The 17,396-nt window shown below is 44.4% G+C and overlaps 1 protein-coding gene across 1 annotated transcript in view; it reads right to left on the minus strand.

Annotated features, from left to right (window-relative positions):
- LOC108793355 (histone H2A.Z-like) overlaps positions 1-6,532 on the minus strand; it is a 7,685-nt gene extending 1,153 nt beyond the window's left edge. The window contains exons 1-4 of the mRNA XM_018564274.1: positions 6,503-6,532; positions 2,946-3,023; positions 1,148-1,261; positions 404-533 (exon numbers count right to left, since the gene is read on the minus strand). Of these exons, the coding sequence (XP_018419776.1) occupies positions 404-533; positions 1,148-1,261; positions 2,946-3,023; positions 6,503-6,505 (325 nt within the window). The 5' untranslated portion in view covers positions 6,506-6,532. The remainder of the gene's footprint in view (positions 1-403; positions 534-1,147; positions 1,262-2,945; positions 3,024-6,502) is intronic.
- Positions 6,533-17,396: the final 10,864 nt, after the last annotated feature.

Here is a 17,396-nt window from a genome sequence, read left to right on the forward strand (position 1 = left end):
AATTCTCAAAAAAAAAAAAAAAAAAAAATCGATCAATTAGTTGGTTGCAGCCCTACTTCATAATCCTCTCATGCATTAATGTGTGTACATATCCAATTAAAGACCAGCCTGATTCTCAAGAAGGTCAGGCAAATTTCTTTACTAACCCTTGCAGTGGGTCTACCTAAGGATCCTCGAGTCCTGATGACGAGGATCCTTAAGAGCGCTGCAGCAGAGGGGAAGTGAGGCCGGAAGAACCAATCTATGGGCAAGATGGCTCCAAGGTTTGGGTGACTAACTTTTTTTTAAAGCTCAGGACGAAACGAGCAGTTAACCCTTGCAGTGAGATGGTATCCCCACTGCAAGGGTTAATACAATTTTTGCCTGGAGTTCTTCTTTCAACTAACTCATCTAATATACGTACCACCACCAGCAATTGTGGCCTTGATGAGAGCATCCAATTCTTCATCACCCCTGATGGCAAGCTGCAAGTGACGTGGTGAAATACGCTTCACTTTGAGATCTTTAGAAGCATTTCCTGCCAACTCAAGAACCTTGGGAGAAAAAACAAAAACCAATCACAGCTAAATTATACAGACAGGCCTAAGCAATTTAAACAGTATAACATGGAGCTTCAAACTAGCAATTCAGAGGCACAAAAGGTCAGACAAGCAAGAATGTCACCAAGACTCACCTAGAAGCACAAAATGTTGTTAGTTGGCTTATCACTGTAGTGTATACGGGTCTTATTTTTACATTCTGGTTTCAGACATTCATACAGCACATTTTCTATCATATTGTTCATGTGAACTAAGATTGCGCAGTGGGCTAGTCATCACAGACCATGTATTAACAGTCATTGTTCTTATATGTATACAACTAGATACAAATACAACAAAATATGCAAATTCGTGTTTGTTTTTTTTTACATTTACCTAATTAACAGACAGATCACAATCTTATAGAAAGATGGTGTAGGTGTTCAGTAATTACAGTTCCGAGTACACAAAAAAAACTAAAGCTACATGAACATAACATAACATAAAACAATCTCTCTCTCTCCCTCTCCCTCTAAAAAGCAATGCTTGCTTTGTAAACGGGTGAGTTGGTTGGGGCCGCCAAGAATGTCTATTTAGGGAAATGTATTCTGCAATTAAAGCTCCCATACCTCAGCAGTAAGATACTCCAGAATGGCCGCTGTGTACACTGCAGCAGTTCCACCAACACGCCCATGATTAGTTGTTCGGTTCTTCATAAGTCGATGGATACGACCAACTGGAAACTAGAAATAAAGATTAAAAATGTTTATAGTAGCCAAGAACAGATTTATAGATCAGATAGTGGAAACAATACAACACAAAACTGTAGGATTTAGGACTTTAATGTCACTTCAAGTGGTGAGGACTTGTTTGCCAAAGAAATATATCTATAAAACAAAATTAATAAAACATTTATGGTTTTGGGGTATACACGTTACCATTTTGCACAGCTGCTAATAGGAGGTTGCCAGGGAAATAGGAGCACAGATTCTATTTGTGGTCAGAGTTACTTCGGTTTCCGAATCTTCATGACCCCTACTGATACCAACCTGATGTGTGCCATGATTTTGTGGTCAGCGTGCCAAATAAGTGGGCACGCTCTAGTGAAATGATAGAACCTGGGGAAGGGCGGGAGGGTCAGACACGACTTCGCCGTGACGAGGAGCTCCCTATCCCCCTTCTTAAGGGGAGGAGAGCCGGCGCAACTCCTCCCACAAACACGACCAAGATACCTTGGCCTATTACATATCATATACATGTAGGAAACGTAGCAGCAGTTGGAGCAGAATATCAAAGTATTTTTCCAGATTGGTAATTGCTCACGTTCGCCACATGTTTACAGGTTAAGCTGGAGCTTGAATATCTAGATTGGGCATATTAAATTGGTGATTTTTGCAACCCTCCGCTGGTTTAAGAATGTAAAATGTATGTATGGGCAAAAAAAAAACAAAAAAAACCTGCAAACACATTTAGTATATTTCCCCGATACATGCACATTTCCCTATACCACTTAATCCTGCCAGAAATCCACAGAGCTCATAACTTCCTATGCCCTTTTTTTACTCTGCTGCACTGAAATCTCAAGCAGTGTTATCATCCCTACCCAGTTCACAGACTGGACTACAGAAAACCATATACAAATAATAAATAAAAAAACCTTCCCCTGTTATGGAGATGGGAGGGGTAGGTGTTCTATGGTCACTAGGACATCCTGTCCTAAGGTGTCAATGCTGCTTCTCTATAGAGACAGTGAGTAAGCCCCACCCGAGGCCTGGAAGTGGGTTATAGGCAAGAACTAGGGATGCACCAATACCGATACTAGTATCGGTGCCGATACAGAGTACTCACACCTCACCCAAATGCTCCCGATGCCTAGCCCGATACCGGAACTTCCGGGATCAGGAAGCTGGGCATCAAGTCATTACACGCGGCCCAGCTTCCTGATTGCCCAGAAAGCCGGCTCAATGCTGATCGGGAAGCGAGTCATTACACGCCGCCTGGCTTCCCAGCTAATCAAGAAGCCGGGAGGCAAGTTCCTTAATGGGACTTCCGATATCTGTATTCGATATCGGTGCATCCCTAGTAAGAACACCAAGTGAAAATAAAGGGGGAGCCTGAAAAGGAAAACAAATGCAGCCACCACATCTATGAACTGGTTAGCTGCAGTATATGACATTTGTTTTTGGGTTTACATACACTAAAGTGAAAGAGACCCTAGCTATAAAGACTACACTTCCTTATATAAATTTGCATCCCAATAATAAAGAAAGGGATTTAGGACCCCTTTTTTTTAGAAGATACTGTGATTATCCCTGCAATGTTCAATGATATTGAAATCCAGAAACAAAATGTAGTATATTGCAACTTGCCAGTCTTTGTAAAAAATTATATTTCAGTTAATGGTAGAACACGCTTAGCTTTCCTTACCTGTAAACCTGCTCTAGCAGAGCGAGTAACAGAGGTTGCCTTGGGTTTGCCAGAGTCTTTACCAGCTTTACCACCAGCCTGCAGAGGGACAACACAGCATTACACAAACAATTCACTTTGAGCATCCACCCTGCATTTATTTTTAAACATACCAGAAAGAAGTTGCTGTATTTTGTGTACAATCATTTACTGCACCAGCTGTTTTTTGGGCCTCTTCCCAACAATAAATAAAACTACAATGCAATACATACACAACTTCTAAAGGCATGCATTTGTAAGTGTTTAGAAGAAAACAAATCTTGGTTCTTCCATCTACACAAACAGCATGGGTGGGGGAACCCCTCCACCACTAGTCTATTGCATTCTGACAGTGCTGGTTGTGCGGCTGTCAGAATACCCAGTAAAAGCAGCGTCCAGCTATCCCAGCAGGCAGCGGTGAGGCACTGTGACATCACCCAACCTGCCGAAAACCATCGCAGGCCAGGGCTGAGGCAAGTATTTTTTTTCCTGGACAATCTATTTAAGTACTTATGGCTTTTTAAGGGCTCATTCACAGCAGCCACCTGTGCCGAACATATGACCACTGTTGTGTGCTGGTGCACCGATTACTGTACATGACACTGTTTAGTCTTCAGTTAGAACTTTATTGTAATGTCACAAGCAACATTTTATTCACCACAGCGGCATTGCGCTGCTTTGCGTTGCTACACACTGATGAACATAAAGCATGCTGTACTTTTTTTCAGCACACACTGCTACACAGTGGTGTGAACTGACCTAAATGAACACAAGGCTTTGTGCGTTCAGATTGTGTTAGGGAAGGCTGCCAGCACAGCCCAAAAGCATCTGATGTGAACAAGCCCTAAAACCATTTGCATTGGGGCCTGAAAAAAAACAGCGTCCCTTGCATTTGGCATGAAGGTCCGCTTTACAGAACACCACCACTTAAAAATGTTATTAACCCTTGCAGTGGTGCTTACCCTGAACTGCAAGGGTTAACCACTTGCCGTCCACCCATTGTGAATACACGAGTGGGCGGCAACTCTTCCCAGCGGATGGATGTTCCTGTACGTCATTTGTTTTTTGCTGCGCGTGAGCAGAATCCCGCCGGATATGTAAACAGTCGGTAACGGCTGTTACAAGCGTTTAGCTGGCGGATCAATTGTATTACAACATACAGCGCACACCCCCTCCACCGCCGCTGGCGGTTATTTTGGGCTCCGCTGTCCCCCCTGCGGACCCGGGACCGGCACAGCGACTACTCGCACTGTAGACGAGGGAGAGATCGGCATTCTCCTACTTGCTGATCTCCCATCTCTAAGGGCAGAAGCGATTTGTATTACATCACTTCCGCCTTTTAGCTGTCATCTCTTTGGCTGGGAATAAAACTTATTTGAGGGAGCCCCCCAACACCTCTGCCGGTTATGATGGGCTCCGCTGTTCTCCCTGCGGGCCCGGAACCGGCACAGCGGCTGTTTCCAGTGAGGAGAGATCAGCATTTTCCCACCGCTGATCTCTCCTCCCCATCTCTAGTTACATCACTTCCGCCTTTAGCTGTCATTTCTCTGGCTGCTTTAGCTGGAGAAGATGCTGGTGAAGCAGATCTGTGCTTAATCAGCTTCTATGGGGGTCCAAAAGTGATATTAGGGGTCTTAGAAACCAGTGATGTCTCCATAAAGAGGACCTGTCAGTCTATATTGGTTATCACATAAGGGGCTTGTTAGCATTAAAGTTGTGTAAAAAAAAAAAGAGTCTCAAAAAAAAAAAACACCCCCCAAAAATTAAAGTTCCCTGCCCCACGTGCACGCACATATAAACGTAAATACGCATCGGGTGCACCTGCATGCAAAAACAATGATTGCACCACACGTTACATATTGCCGCGAACGTGAGCAATAATTTTAGGGCCGTTTATCACAGATAACACTAAACCGATGACCGGTAAAAGATTTTAAAGCGTCGCCTATGGCCAATTTTAGCCATGGTAGTTTGTGATTTTGCGGGCGCACGCAATTTTAAAGCTTGACATGATGGTGTCTATTTACCTGATGTGACCACATATTTTATATTTTACCAAAAAGTTGGTTAATAAATGTTTTAGCATAAAATATGGAAAACAGGTTTTTAAAAAAAATGTCAGACTTTTTTTATTATATAGCAAAAAAGAAAGCTCCATCTGTTCCCAAAAAAATGGTATAAATTTCATGTCAAACTACTGCAGCGCTGAATACTGAAAAATGGCCTAGACAGGAAGGGGGTGCAACACCCTGGTCAGCAAGTGGTTAACTGATCATTTTTGCCTAGGGTAAAAAATAAAGTTCTACTCAACTGATCCCCGGAATCGACCGGCTGTGACAGTGCTTCCTCTTGCCTATCTCCTCCTCCGCTGTAGCACAGCAATGGTATGTCCCTCAGCATCCTTACTTCCTACACACAGTGTATAGGACGCGATGACTCAGTGACCTTAGACCAGTGGTTCTCAACCTGTGGGTCACGACCCAAAAGTGGGTCGCAACCCACAGTTGTGGGGGTCGTCATTGGCTGTGCTAGGTAAGAGACTCCTCAGCCTCCTCCTAGCACAGCAGTGTCAGTTCTCCTAGATGTCGCTGCAGCAGCGAGGATCAGAGAGAGGGGAGCGGGCAGGAGTGAGGGGAGGTGAGTGCTTGATCACCAAAGAGCCACACTGGGCATCACAGAGCCTGCACTGGGCACCATCAGAGAGTCCCACTAGCCTCCTTAGAGACCACTCAAATACTAGTATTGGTGCATCCCTAAATTTTACCGTTGGGGGTCACCACAACTTGGCAAATGTTACCAAGGGCTCCCAGCCCTAGAAAGGTTGAGAACCACTGTCTCAGACCAACACAGAGGAGGAGGAAAGAGGCTCCTGGGACCAGTATAAGAGCCAGCACGCTCTGAGGATCAGGCGAGTAGAACTTTTCTTTTTTGACCCTAGCTAAAAAGGAGCATTTAACCCTTGCAGTGCAGAGGTAGCCCCACTTTAACCTCTTGCCGTCCGCCCGTAGTAAAAAAACGGACGGACGGCACTGCAGCATCTGCGGGTTGCCGTCTCCAGACGGCAATATTTTGTTGTTTTCCCCCCAGAGTTCTGCTTTAACCACTGTACATCCCAAGCCTTATTCTACAACCTACTGATTACCCGCATGCACCAAAGGCTGTAGGCACCATTTTTATTGGGGGGTTTCCTGGGACCTGAAAGCTTCTGTAAACAATTCGTCCATGGTTAAAAGTTTGACAGAGGCTGGTCAAGACAGACTACAAAAAGGCACTACATAAGACATATTCCCGCTGATGTATATTAGAATGCCATCTTAGTAACCTGAACTTTATTTAGCATGGTTTCAAAGGCAAATGCTAACGCTGGGTAGCAAACTAGGATGATATAGCGAAGTGTGGGAGAGATTTACTCTCTCTCATCCAGTGACAGTCTCTAGCTGCAACCGGAAATACAGCCGGAAACACGTGCACGCCCAATACACAGCCCCTTACATTCTATGTATGCAGGATTTTCATAATACACCAGATGACCGTCTCACCATTGCAGCGTGCAGGTTACCGCCGACCACAGCACAACTCCAGAGCAAGCCTCGGATTAGAATCCAGAGTCATCCTGATCCCGCTACACATGGTTAATTTATAACAATCCACACACATCCCGGAAACAGGATCAACAATTGACCAATAGGGAACGTCTGTGTGCACAAAAGGCGGGGACTAAGGAGGAGGAGGCGAGTGGGCGGGGCGGGGCGGACCCAGTCAGATAAGCAGTCCAGTGGATAAACCTTATGACAGGAGTAGGCAACCACAGCACTGCAGCAGTTGTAGAACTACAAGTCCCATTAGGCATTGCAAGTCTCTAACAGACATGACTCGCAGAGGCATGATGGGAGTTTTATTTGCAACACAGCTGGAGTGCCAAGGTTGCTTACCCCTGCCTTATATGCTTTTTACTTTTCTACATGACTCCAGTTGCTGTAGAGTGCTACTTAAAGCTGAATTGCACACACTTTCCATTAAATTGCCCCCCCTTCTTTCCACACAATTGAAGCAATTTTTTTCCTTTTAAATATCTGACTTCTGTGTCACCCTCAACATCAAGAGTTGGAGACTCTTTAGGCCTTGTTTACACGGGTGGCGAAGGGCTGGTAAAACCGTGAGGTTGATGTGCGGTTTTACCACCACCCCCTGCAATGGTAACACTGCAGCTGCACAATGCTATATACATTGCTAAAAAAAAAATCAGAAAAAAAATCCTGCAGATAGCAAAGAAGCTATTGCTTACTGTGCTATCTGCCATCATTTCAGGGGGGCGCTCTCTCCCAGCCCTCCTAACCCCCCCTCAGCATACAGCATGTTGCGTTTGACAGGTGGGCCACTTATCAGATGCGACAATTGGATGCAATGTGACTGCGTTATTTGAATAGACAATCCAATTCCACTACTCCACCGCCCTCTGAAAAGTGATCCACTGCAGACCACTTTTCAAAGGGCAGAGGAGATTGCAGCTTGTCTGAACAAGGCCTAAATGCAAGGGTGGGTGAACTCCGGCCATCCAGCTATTGTGGAACTACAAATGCCATGAGCCATTGCAAGGTTCTCACAGTTACATGCATGACTCACAGAGACAGATGCATAATGGGATTGGTAGTTTCACCACTGTTGGAGGGCCGGAGTTTGCCCACCCCTGCCTCAGACCCCGTTCACATTGAGCGATTTATCGCGCGGTAATTCCCGCGATATCGCGGCAAATTACCGCGCGATATCGCGCTCCAATGCAATCCAATGGGGCAAAGGGTCCTGCTGTCGCGGGTCGTGTGTCGCTACAGCAGGATCCTTTTTGGAGCGGATTTAGCCGCGATTCAAGCTTGCTCAATGCAAGCTTGAACGCGACATCGCGCGGCAAATCTCGCGATGTCGCGCAAATATGCAAATCGCGCGACAAACGCGCGATTTGCATATCGCGCAGTGGGAACGGGGACTAAAGGAGGTCTTATCACCAAGAGTCAGAGGCAGGCTTCATGATCATGTGATCTCTGTAATTGGTTGTCACAGTGGTCACATCATCAGGAGCCCATCACACCTGCTCCTGATCATAAATATTGACCGGTAGCTGTTGGTGACAGCTTGGTCACGGTGCTGTGATTGCTTTCATCACAGAACAGCAGTCGACTGATGTACATATGTCGACACATACTAAGGGATCCCAACCTGAAATAAGTCATTTCAGGGAGGTGCCCTCTGTCAGCCCCCACCCGCAAAGAGGACAACAAGGAATAAAGCAACCCCCTGAACTGATGGCAGATAGCAAAGAAGCTATTGCTTCCCATGCTATCTTCTGTGTTTTTTTTTGTATTCTGACAGCTGCTGTCATCAGAATAATAAAAAAAAGACAGTATAGGAATGAATAGCTAGATTGCTATTGGCTAGTTCAATTTACAATAGCCAATAGCAAGCTGGCTATTGCACCCGCTCCCTCTGCTGCTGTCAGTCAGCAGAGGAGGTCCTGATGGAGAACTTCAGATCCACCTCTGCTGATTGACAGCAGCAGTGGGCGGGTGCAATAGCTGGTCTGCTATTGGCTATTATAAATTGAAATTGCCAATAGCAATTTAGCTATTAGTTCCTATGCCGTTTTTGTTTTTTTCTGCCTGACGGCGGAAGGCAGCCCCAATGTTAAGAAAAAAAAAACAGATAGCAGGGAAAGGTTTATTCTGCTAAATTCTTCCTTTTGTCCGTGTACCTGAATGTCCATACCTTGGAAAGGACAGGGATTGGAGGGAAACTCTGCAGATCATTGTCCCCACAATACACTGATCACCATTGCAATGCTTTACTGGCTCCATCACAAAAAAATAATAATAAATGCAAATTTTTTCAAAAAAGTGAACTTTACCTCTTTGGATCTCTCACAAGGGTAAGGATCAAGTACCCAATGCTGGCTCCTAGGATACTCTCATCACACATCCCATGAGGTTCTGCGGCAACCATGAGCATGTGCCGTGGCGTGTCATCAGGTGGCCGTATGCAAGAATCAGAAAGAGACAGCTGACCCCTGATGATGTAAAAGAAAAAGATGGCAGCATTGGACCTGGTGTGCAGAAGCAGAGCAGAAGATTGCAACAGAACAACACTGGATTCACCCAGCGAAAAAGGTTAGTTGGGACTGAAAAAATAACTATGAGGGGGATGAGGTTCCTCTTTTATAGGTGTGTGAGCCCCGCCTGACCAGATCTGTGCTTTGTTGTTATTGACAGTTGCAGTGCAAAGGATCTCAACAGGATGTGGTCTCATTAACGCTCACCAGACACATTATAATCTGATTGTACAATCTCCTTTAGATTTACCAACAACTATGTGGTGCCTGTCTGATTGGATAAACAATGACTCGATAGATTAGGTAGGTCTTCATATACTGTCAATAACATAGTTTTGGTAAATCTAAAATTGACTGTGCAAATTGCATGGTCAGATTGTAAGAGGGTTTGACTTTCGAATCCGAAATTTTTATACTCATATATGATGTCCAGTTCATTTAAAAATTGGCAAATGCATTACACACAGCCACATGTTCTAGATGGCAAAAGATGTTTGTGAACAAAAATATTTCCTGTGACTGAGAACATGCGTGTGCTTTGCCATCTTTCTAACCGCTAAGCAATACTATGTGCAAGCATGCAGGTTACAAATCCAAGATATCAGAATATTCCACAGAATATGAAATCTGTTTGTTATGATTAAATACAGTTGCAGTTAATCGGAGGGCCTGAAGAAGGCTAAAAAAATTAAGCGATTACCCCCATTTATCCGATGCTTCCTCTAAAAAAATCTATGGGGCCAAAAACACACAATTCTGCTCTTGTACTATAGGTCGCAAGTAAAAAAGCTAAAAAAATGTCTCTAATTTGCCCACTTATGTGAATAGGGACTTAAAGAACTCCAGAAATCTAAAAAGTTAGCCCCACTGCAAGGGATAACATTTTAAATAACTGGAGTTCTTCTTTAAGAAGGCTTTACTGTGCTTTGCACTCATTAGAGTTGGTGGCTATTTAAGTCCTTTAGTCCTTTCTTACCATAACTTGTATGGTTATAGCAGCCTTTCTCGGCCATGGTATTGTGGAATCCTAAGGTTCCTCAAGGTTGCTAGGGGTACCTTGAGCAATTAGCAATATCCACCTGTCAGATAATCTACACATACATCATTTGTTTTAGTTATACGGAAGGGGGCATTTTTTCACACTAACCACCAATGTGTCTTCCCTTTGACCAACAGTGTGAAGGGGCCCTTCTCCCAATGACAACCTTTGTAAGAAGGTCCTCTCCCCACTGGTCACAAATAAAAATGGGCTCTTTACTGACCAACAATTTTTTTGTATGCTACTCCAATGACCACCAATGTAAGAAGGTCCTCCTCCCTCTGGCCACCAATATAAGTGAGCTCTTTACTGATCAACAATTTATGTTACTCTATTCCAATGACCGGCAATGTAAGAAGGTCCTCCTCCCAATGGCCACCAAATAAGTGGGGTCTTTACTGACCAACAGTTTATGGTATTCTACTCCAATGACCACCAATGTAAGAAGGTCCTCCTCCCACTGGCCACAAATGTAAGTGGGCTCTTTACTGATCAACAGTTTATGGTACTCTACTCCAATGACCGGCAATGTAAGAAGGTCCTCCTCCCACTGGCCACAAATATAAGTGGGCTCTTTACTGATCAACAATTTATGGTACTCTACTCCAATGACTGGCAATGTAAGAAGGTCCTCCTCCCACTGGCCACCAATATAAGTGGGGTCTTTACTGACCAACAGTTTATGGTATTCTACTCCAATGACCACCAATGTAAGAAGGTCCTCCTCCCACTGGCCACAAATGTAAGTGGGCTCTTTACTGATCAACAGTTTATGGTACTCTACTCCAATGACCGGCAATGTAAGAAGGTCCTCCTCCCACTGGCCACAAATATAAGTGGGCTCTTTATTGACCAACCATTTATGGTATTCTACTCCAGTGAGCAATGTAAGAAGGTCCTCCTCTCACTTGCCACAAATATAAGTGGGCTCTTTACTGACCAAAACTTTATGCTACTCTACTCCAATGACCACCAATGTAAGAAGATCCTCCCACTGGCCACCAATAAAATTGGGCTCTTTACTGACCAACAATTTATGGCACTCTACTCTAATGACCACCAATGTAAGGGAACACTTCAATTTTCACTTTCTGTGTATCTTTTCTGGCCATTATTAATATCATTCTTTTCATTTCATTGTTATTACTGAAAATAATTGTTTTGCATAGAGAAGCCCTGGGTATAATATATGCTAAGTGTGCCACATTCCATATTCTTTTATTTGTTCTCATAAATCAACTTACTCTTAGTGCTAATGTATCAGTACGAAAGATATAGTAATTAACAGGGATTCCCTTAAAGCTGAAAGGGTTCCTCTGTGTTATAAAGGCTGAGAAAAGCTAGGTTATACTGTCTAGTTGTGAATGGTAAGTCGAAATATTGGGCAGGTTATGTATTGTGGTCGTGGAATGAACAGAGTGAAGTCACAACAGGAGGTGATAAACACAGATCTTTTCAAAAAGACAAGGCTAGACAGACAATAAGTAAACAAGAGAGAGTAGAATTTCATCACAAAAGACTGGAACCTCCCGACAATTACATGTACATCTGATCTTGTTTGGGCACAACTTACATACTGTACGTTGTATATTAGCCATTCAGAAAGGATTTGCAGTAGAAGTGCTGACAGATTAGCCCAATTATTCTAGTATCTCTCTTTAACCCCCAACATTAACATAGTGCTGTGAGATGACCCAATAAAACCAAGACATTTTTATAGGGAGTGTGCATAGTTTCAGGCTTAATGTGATGTTAATTAGCTCATGAATGGGGCACCCACACCCTTGGATGCTAACCGTTTTTTATTGACGAGCCAAAGTGGTCCATGTTTTAGAAGACTTTAAGAGATGTAGTCATTCTGTGACTTCTGGGCTGCATACTACTAACATGGCACCTGAAGTGTATGTAAACCCGAACAATGAACTTCTCTTATTTGCTCCCTTTTGGTCTGTTAAGTACACCATTAAAAGTGCTTTGTTATATCTCTCTCATAAGTTAAATAAAAATACCTATTGATCATGTCAGAAATTCTAAGCTGTCCTGAGTCTTGTGCACCCTTTCTGTGTCAATAAAACTAATTAGCCCTCTCAATTGTTATCTGTGCATGGGTACAGGTTCACTTTAAAGTGAAACTAGACTCATAAGTTAAATCTTAAAAATGCATTTAAGTACCTTAACTACTAATAATACTGTATCTTTTGTGTATCACTCAGCTGTAGATCCTCAAATCATCTCTGAATTGGTGCGGACACTGTCCTTCCTTCTGGAGGGTGGCTACTTTTGTTCCCCATGGTCCCTGTGTGTGTTGTAAAGTAGCCACTGCTCCAAGCTCACTCCTGTGATGGACTACAATCTCGTGTTTAGTTTAGTAATTTGTATCGAGATTGTAGTCCATTACAGGAGTGAGCTTGGAGTGGTGGCTATTTTACAACACACACAGGGACAATGGAGGACAAGCCCCCCTCCAGAAGGAAGGACAGTGTCAGCACCAATTCAGAGATGATTTCAGGAACTACAGCCGAGTGATACACAAGTAAAATAACTTTTTTGTTAATATTTGAGGTACTTGAATGTATTTTTAGGATTTAGAGGAGAACTATGGGGTTAAGGCTTTTCCCCATAGTTCTCCTTAAGGTAACGGAAGGACACAAACTAGCGTCCTCCCGTCACCCTAGGCTCAGTATAACTGAGACGCCGCAGTATACCGCGAGCTGCTGCTAGCGGTATACTGAGACGCCGCAGCTGAAGCGGATCCGGGCAATTATGTCGGGATCCGCCCAGCTGCGTCATTGACAGCTGGGCGTGACAGGATAGAGAGGTGAGCGAACGCCGTTATGTGTTCGCTCACACCCGATCTACTGAGCCGACCTGTGACAGTCTCATTGTCACAGGTCAGCTAGAACTATGAGGTGAGTGAAAAGCACTCACCTCATAGTTCTCCTTTAACTCCTGCGTTTAGTGTCACTTTAAGCTGAATGTAGATATTAAAGTAGTGCTAAAGGCTTAGTGGGATTTTTTTTGCAGAGAATGCATTAAGGTAAAAAAACAGCCAGTACTTTTTTAAAACCCCCGTCCCCCCACATTACCTGTAGCCGTTTGTATCCTCCGCCGCGACTGGGAAGATCTCTGATCTTCCTGGTTGTGGGGGAGGGTACTGAGAGCAGAGGCGCATAGGCTCTTCCTGCTGTCAGGCCTTGTTCACACCAAATGCAGAGCAGATATGGTCAGGTTTCTGCACACGCAGTGCAGTGGGTTGTGCCGCGTTTTTGATGCGTTCCGGGCCATTTTTGGTTAAAAAAAAATATAATTTTAAGTTTAACATGGGCTATCAGGCACTTGCATGCGTTTTTGACGCGTTCCAGAGCAGGTAAAATAGGGCTTGCCGCAGTTTTTTCACCTGCTCTGGATCTGCACGCTGCAATGTGAACTGGAGCTCAAAATACCATAGGAATACATTGGACGCAGTTTTGATCCGGTCTGCACCTGCTCTGCTCTGGATCTGCTCCTTGCTTGGTGTGAACAAGCCCTAAGGCTGGGTTCACACCTAGGCGTATTGAATATGCGCGTTTTTACCGCGATTCGCGGTGCAACAAACGCACGTTTCCGTGGGCTACTTGGCTGTATCCCAATGGAAACGCGAGACCAAAACGCCCCAAAGAAGTACATGTACTTTGGGCGTAGGCCGTTTTGTATCGCGTTCGGACGGGCGGAAATACGGCAAGGTGTGAACCAGACCCATTAAATACAATGGGATTTAGATGTTTGAGTGTTTTGTAGAGCGTTCGTCGAGCGTTGAACGCGCTACAAAACGTTCAGGTGTGAACCAGGCCTAAGTCAAACTGTGACTGCAAGGGTGGGGGCGTGGCCGGCCGCATGCTGTGTGTGTGTGTCTATAGACCGGCCGGCTAGTTGATGGAGGCACCCGCACAGAGGCAGAAATAAAATTTAAAAAAAATTAAGATTGAAGGGTTATGGGGCAACGGTGCAAACTATTGTGCATGCAATGAAATATTGCCAAACTTATGGAAGCGTCACCAAAAGGACTATTTCCTACATATTGATACTTTGTTCAAATTTTTACAAAATCTAAAAGCTAGTAGTAGTTGCACAACAATGCACTTGCAGATAATTGAAGGAATGAAGGACAGACTGGGGAAAAAAACCTGCAGCCACAGAGCTTTTTTTTTATTATCTAGTGAGGGAATAACTAGCTCAAGATCAAATCCCCTCACTTCTCAGATGTGATGTCAGTTTATGAAATGATGGGACCCAATACAGTGATCATTCACCCATTTAATGACAGAATGACAGGTCAGGGGTTCTGTGCTAGAAACCAGTTGCTCTCAGAGATGCAAGCTTTCTCAGCAGCCTACCACTCCTCTTTTCTGTCTGTGTACAGAAAAATGCAGCAAGAACCAGTCACACACACTGGAAGGCAGCCCGATCCCAGACTTGTGTTTGACCCTTTTTTGTAACAGCATCCGTCCCCTAATGTCAATGTCCTGTGATGCAGTGTTCACTTGACATTCCTCAAAAGGAGGGAGGAGGAGCAAAACTTGTGCTCTTTCAAACCCCCCTCCTCTCGTCCAGCAGCTCTCAATGTGACTGAGAACGAGGCTGCTTTCATCATTCCAGATGCAGGGATGGGCTGTGCTTATATACATGGAATCTCTCACGCTTCTGTAAAATGAGAGAATTTTGATGATCTTGGCTGCAAAAAATAACCTCATGTCTGTGGAGAAAGCTGGTAGAAAGAAGTTGCTCTTGCAACTGCAAGCTTTTCCCCAATTGCCCTCTGTCTCATCTGTGCACAGTGCTGAATTGGTTATATACACACACTTGAAAGTAGCTCAGCCCTGCGCCATCCACTCCCTCATTTCTGTGTTTCTGAGCAGCTGCAGTGATCACTTGGTGAAGGAAGGAAAAAGCAGAGCGCCGCCCTGCCAATCTACCTGCCCTCACAGTGACTGAGGCGGTTCACATGTTTTTCCGGTAGATGGTTAATACAACATTCAGGACTCTAAGCTACAAACCAGTTTGGTAGCATTGTGTTGCCTGAATTGTCAGTCAGATGATATGACTTCATGTGCAATTTACAAGTGGGGATATCATAATTCCCATTTATCCAAGAACCATGTGAACGCAGTATAAAGGATGCTTTTAATTCTCTAGTTCAGATGGGGCTTGCCTACACACATAGTACCCTGCTCTGTTCTGTGTTATGTTTTGGCTGCATTAGGCAAATATGGCCCTTTCCATAAAAAGGCATTCAACTACTTTCTTCACTAGCAAGAGGACATTTTTTTTAGCATAAAGGGAGACTTTATGATCCAACCATAATCTGACTGAGCAATGATCACCATGCCTTTTGACTGAACATGAGGCAGCAAGATACTGTCTAGATCAGTGGTATGCAACCTTAACTCTAGTTGTGGTGAAACTAGAACTCCCATTATGCTTCTTTGAGTCACGCCTGTTGCAATATAACAATCTTGCAATGATTTGTAGTCTCGCCACAGCTGCAGAGCCAAGGTTGCCTACCTCGATCTAGATAGAGGGCAACCGACAGATTATCCCAAGGGTCAAGTCCTGCTTATCCACTGAACATGTGTGTATATATATCCACTTTTAGTGGACTTACACTTGGTGAACAGCCCTCCCTCATCACCTCTGATAAGTGACACATTTACTTATCCCTGCTCCACCGAAACCCTCATTGAATGGCTTGTTAGGCATTGCTTAGCCTTGTTTTGCAGATATCCACTGTCTGGTCCTGCTTACCCCACACATGGGTGACGAGACCCATAATCTTTATGATGTAAAGATGGAGAAGGAGCAGAAAACCCAAGACTGAACAGGCTGTGCAGTATCAGATGGCCACACAGCAAAGATTGTGTAATTTGTAGGGATGTCCTGATACAAGCATCGGTATCGGGACAGATAGAGGGCATTTTGACAAGTACTTATACTTGTCAAAATGCCCCGATACATAGCGCCAAAGATTTTGTTGCGTCACTGCTGCTCCGTTGGGGTCCTAACTTAGGTGGCCGGCGACTGCCCAGAGGACCCCACTCGGAGGGCCACCCACCAGAGCAGCAGTGACGCTCCTCTTCAGCTCAGCGCCGACGACATGGTTAGAAAGTGCATGTTGGGGCGGCCCGACAGGACTTTCTAACCATCGCTGTCAGACGACTTGCTTACAGCTGACTCCCATCGGACCTACAGGCACGGACACCAACATGCACCGAGCGTCCTCATTGCCTTCTACAGCGGCTCAGTCCGACAGTGCAGACATTGAATCTAGCACGATACTGTCCCTCTGTCACGATCTACATGATCAAGCACACGGCAGGGACATAGACCAAGTCCTTGCTCTCCTCCCCCCCCCCCCTGAACCATCTATACTTGACAGGTATCCTCTGGCCGTACACTCTGTATACCAGCACCGTGAAGCTACACAATGTGGACTGACTCGATCCTCCATTAAGGCCGCCCTTCATCCAGTTCCTGGTTGCAAATGTAAGTGCACCACTACTTTATTTTTCCCTCCTTGACATAGAGATAGGTAGTCTCTAGAATACATACCATCCAGGTCATTGCGCCCTTGTGTGTTTTTATTGCTATGGATCATTTAACCCATTCATGTTAGCAATGCAGAATTGTAAATCTATTGCTGCAGTGTATTCTATATGTAGTACATGTACAGTACACATTCCAAATTCACTGCAGGCAATAGATTTACAATTCTGCCCTGCTAACATGAATAGGTTAAATGATCCATAGTACAACTACATGTTATGTACTATGGATCATGATTTAACCTATTCATGTTAGCAGGGCAGAATTTTGAGCGCCTCCCACAAGCTGAGCACCGAGACGCGATGCAGCGATCCTGCCCAGCGCTGACCACAAGAGGCACCGCGTAAGGCAACAGGGATTGGAGTAAAACTGGGACAGGGCTGGCTGTAAATCTATTGCTATAGTGTACTGGACGTGTGTACTGTATATGTGGTACAGCACACACCTCCACTACATTACTGCAATAGATTTACAATTCTACCCTGCGAACATGAATAGGTTAAATAATGATCCATAGTACATAACATGTAGTTGTACTATGGATCATTTAAAGTCACCTATCCCTTTAAGGGAAAAAGTATCGGTAATTGGTATCGGCAAGTACATGAGGGGGAAGTACTTGGTCTTGAAAAAGTGGTATCGGGACATCCCTAGTAATTTGTAAGTGGCCTTAACTAAATGTAAAGCTTGTGTGAATTTCAAACACAAGGTACATGTA

The sequence above is a fragment of the Nanorana parkeri genome, unplaced genomic scaffold (assembly GCF_000935625.1).
Source record: "Nanorana parkeri isolate BGI_ZX_2015 unplaced genomic scaffold, ASM93562v1 scaffold742, whole genome shotgun sequence".
Taxonomy (NCBI): domain Eukaryota; kingdom Metazoa; phylum Chordata; class Amphibia; order Anura; family Dicroglossidae; genus Nanorana; species Nanorana parkeri.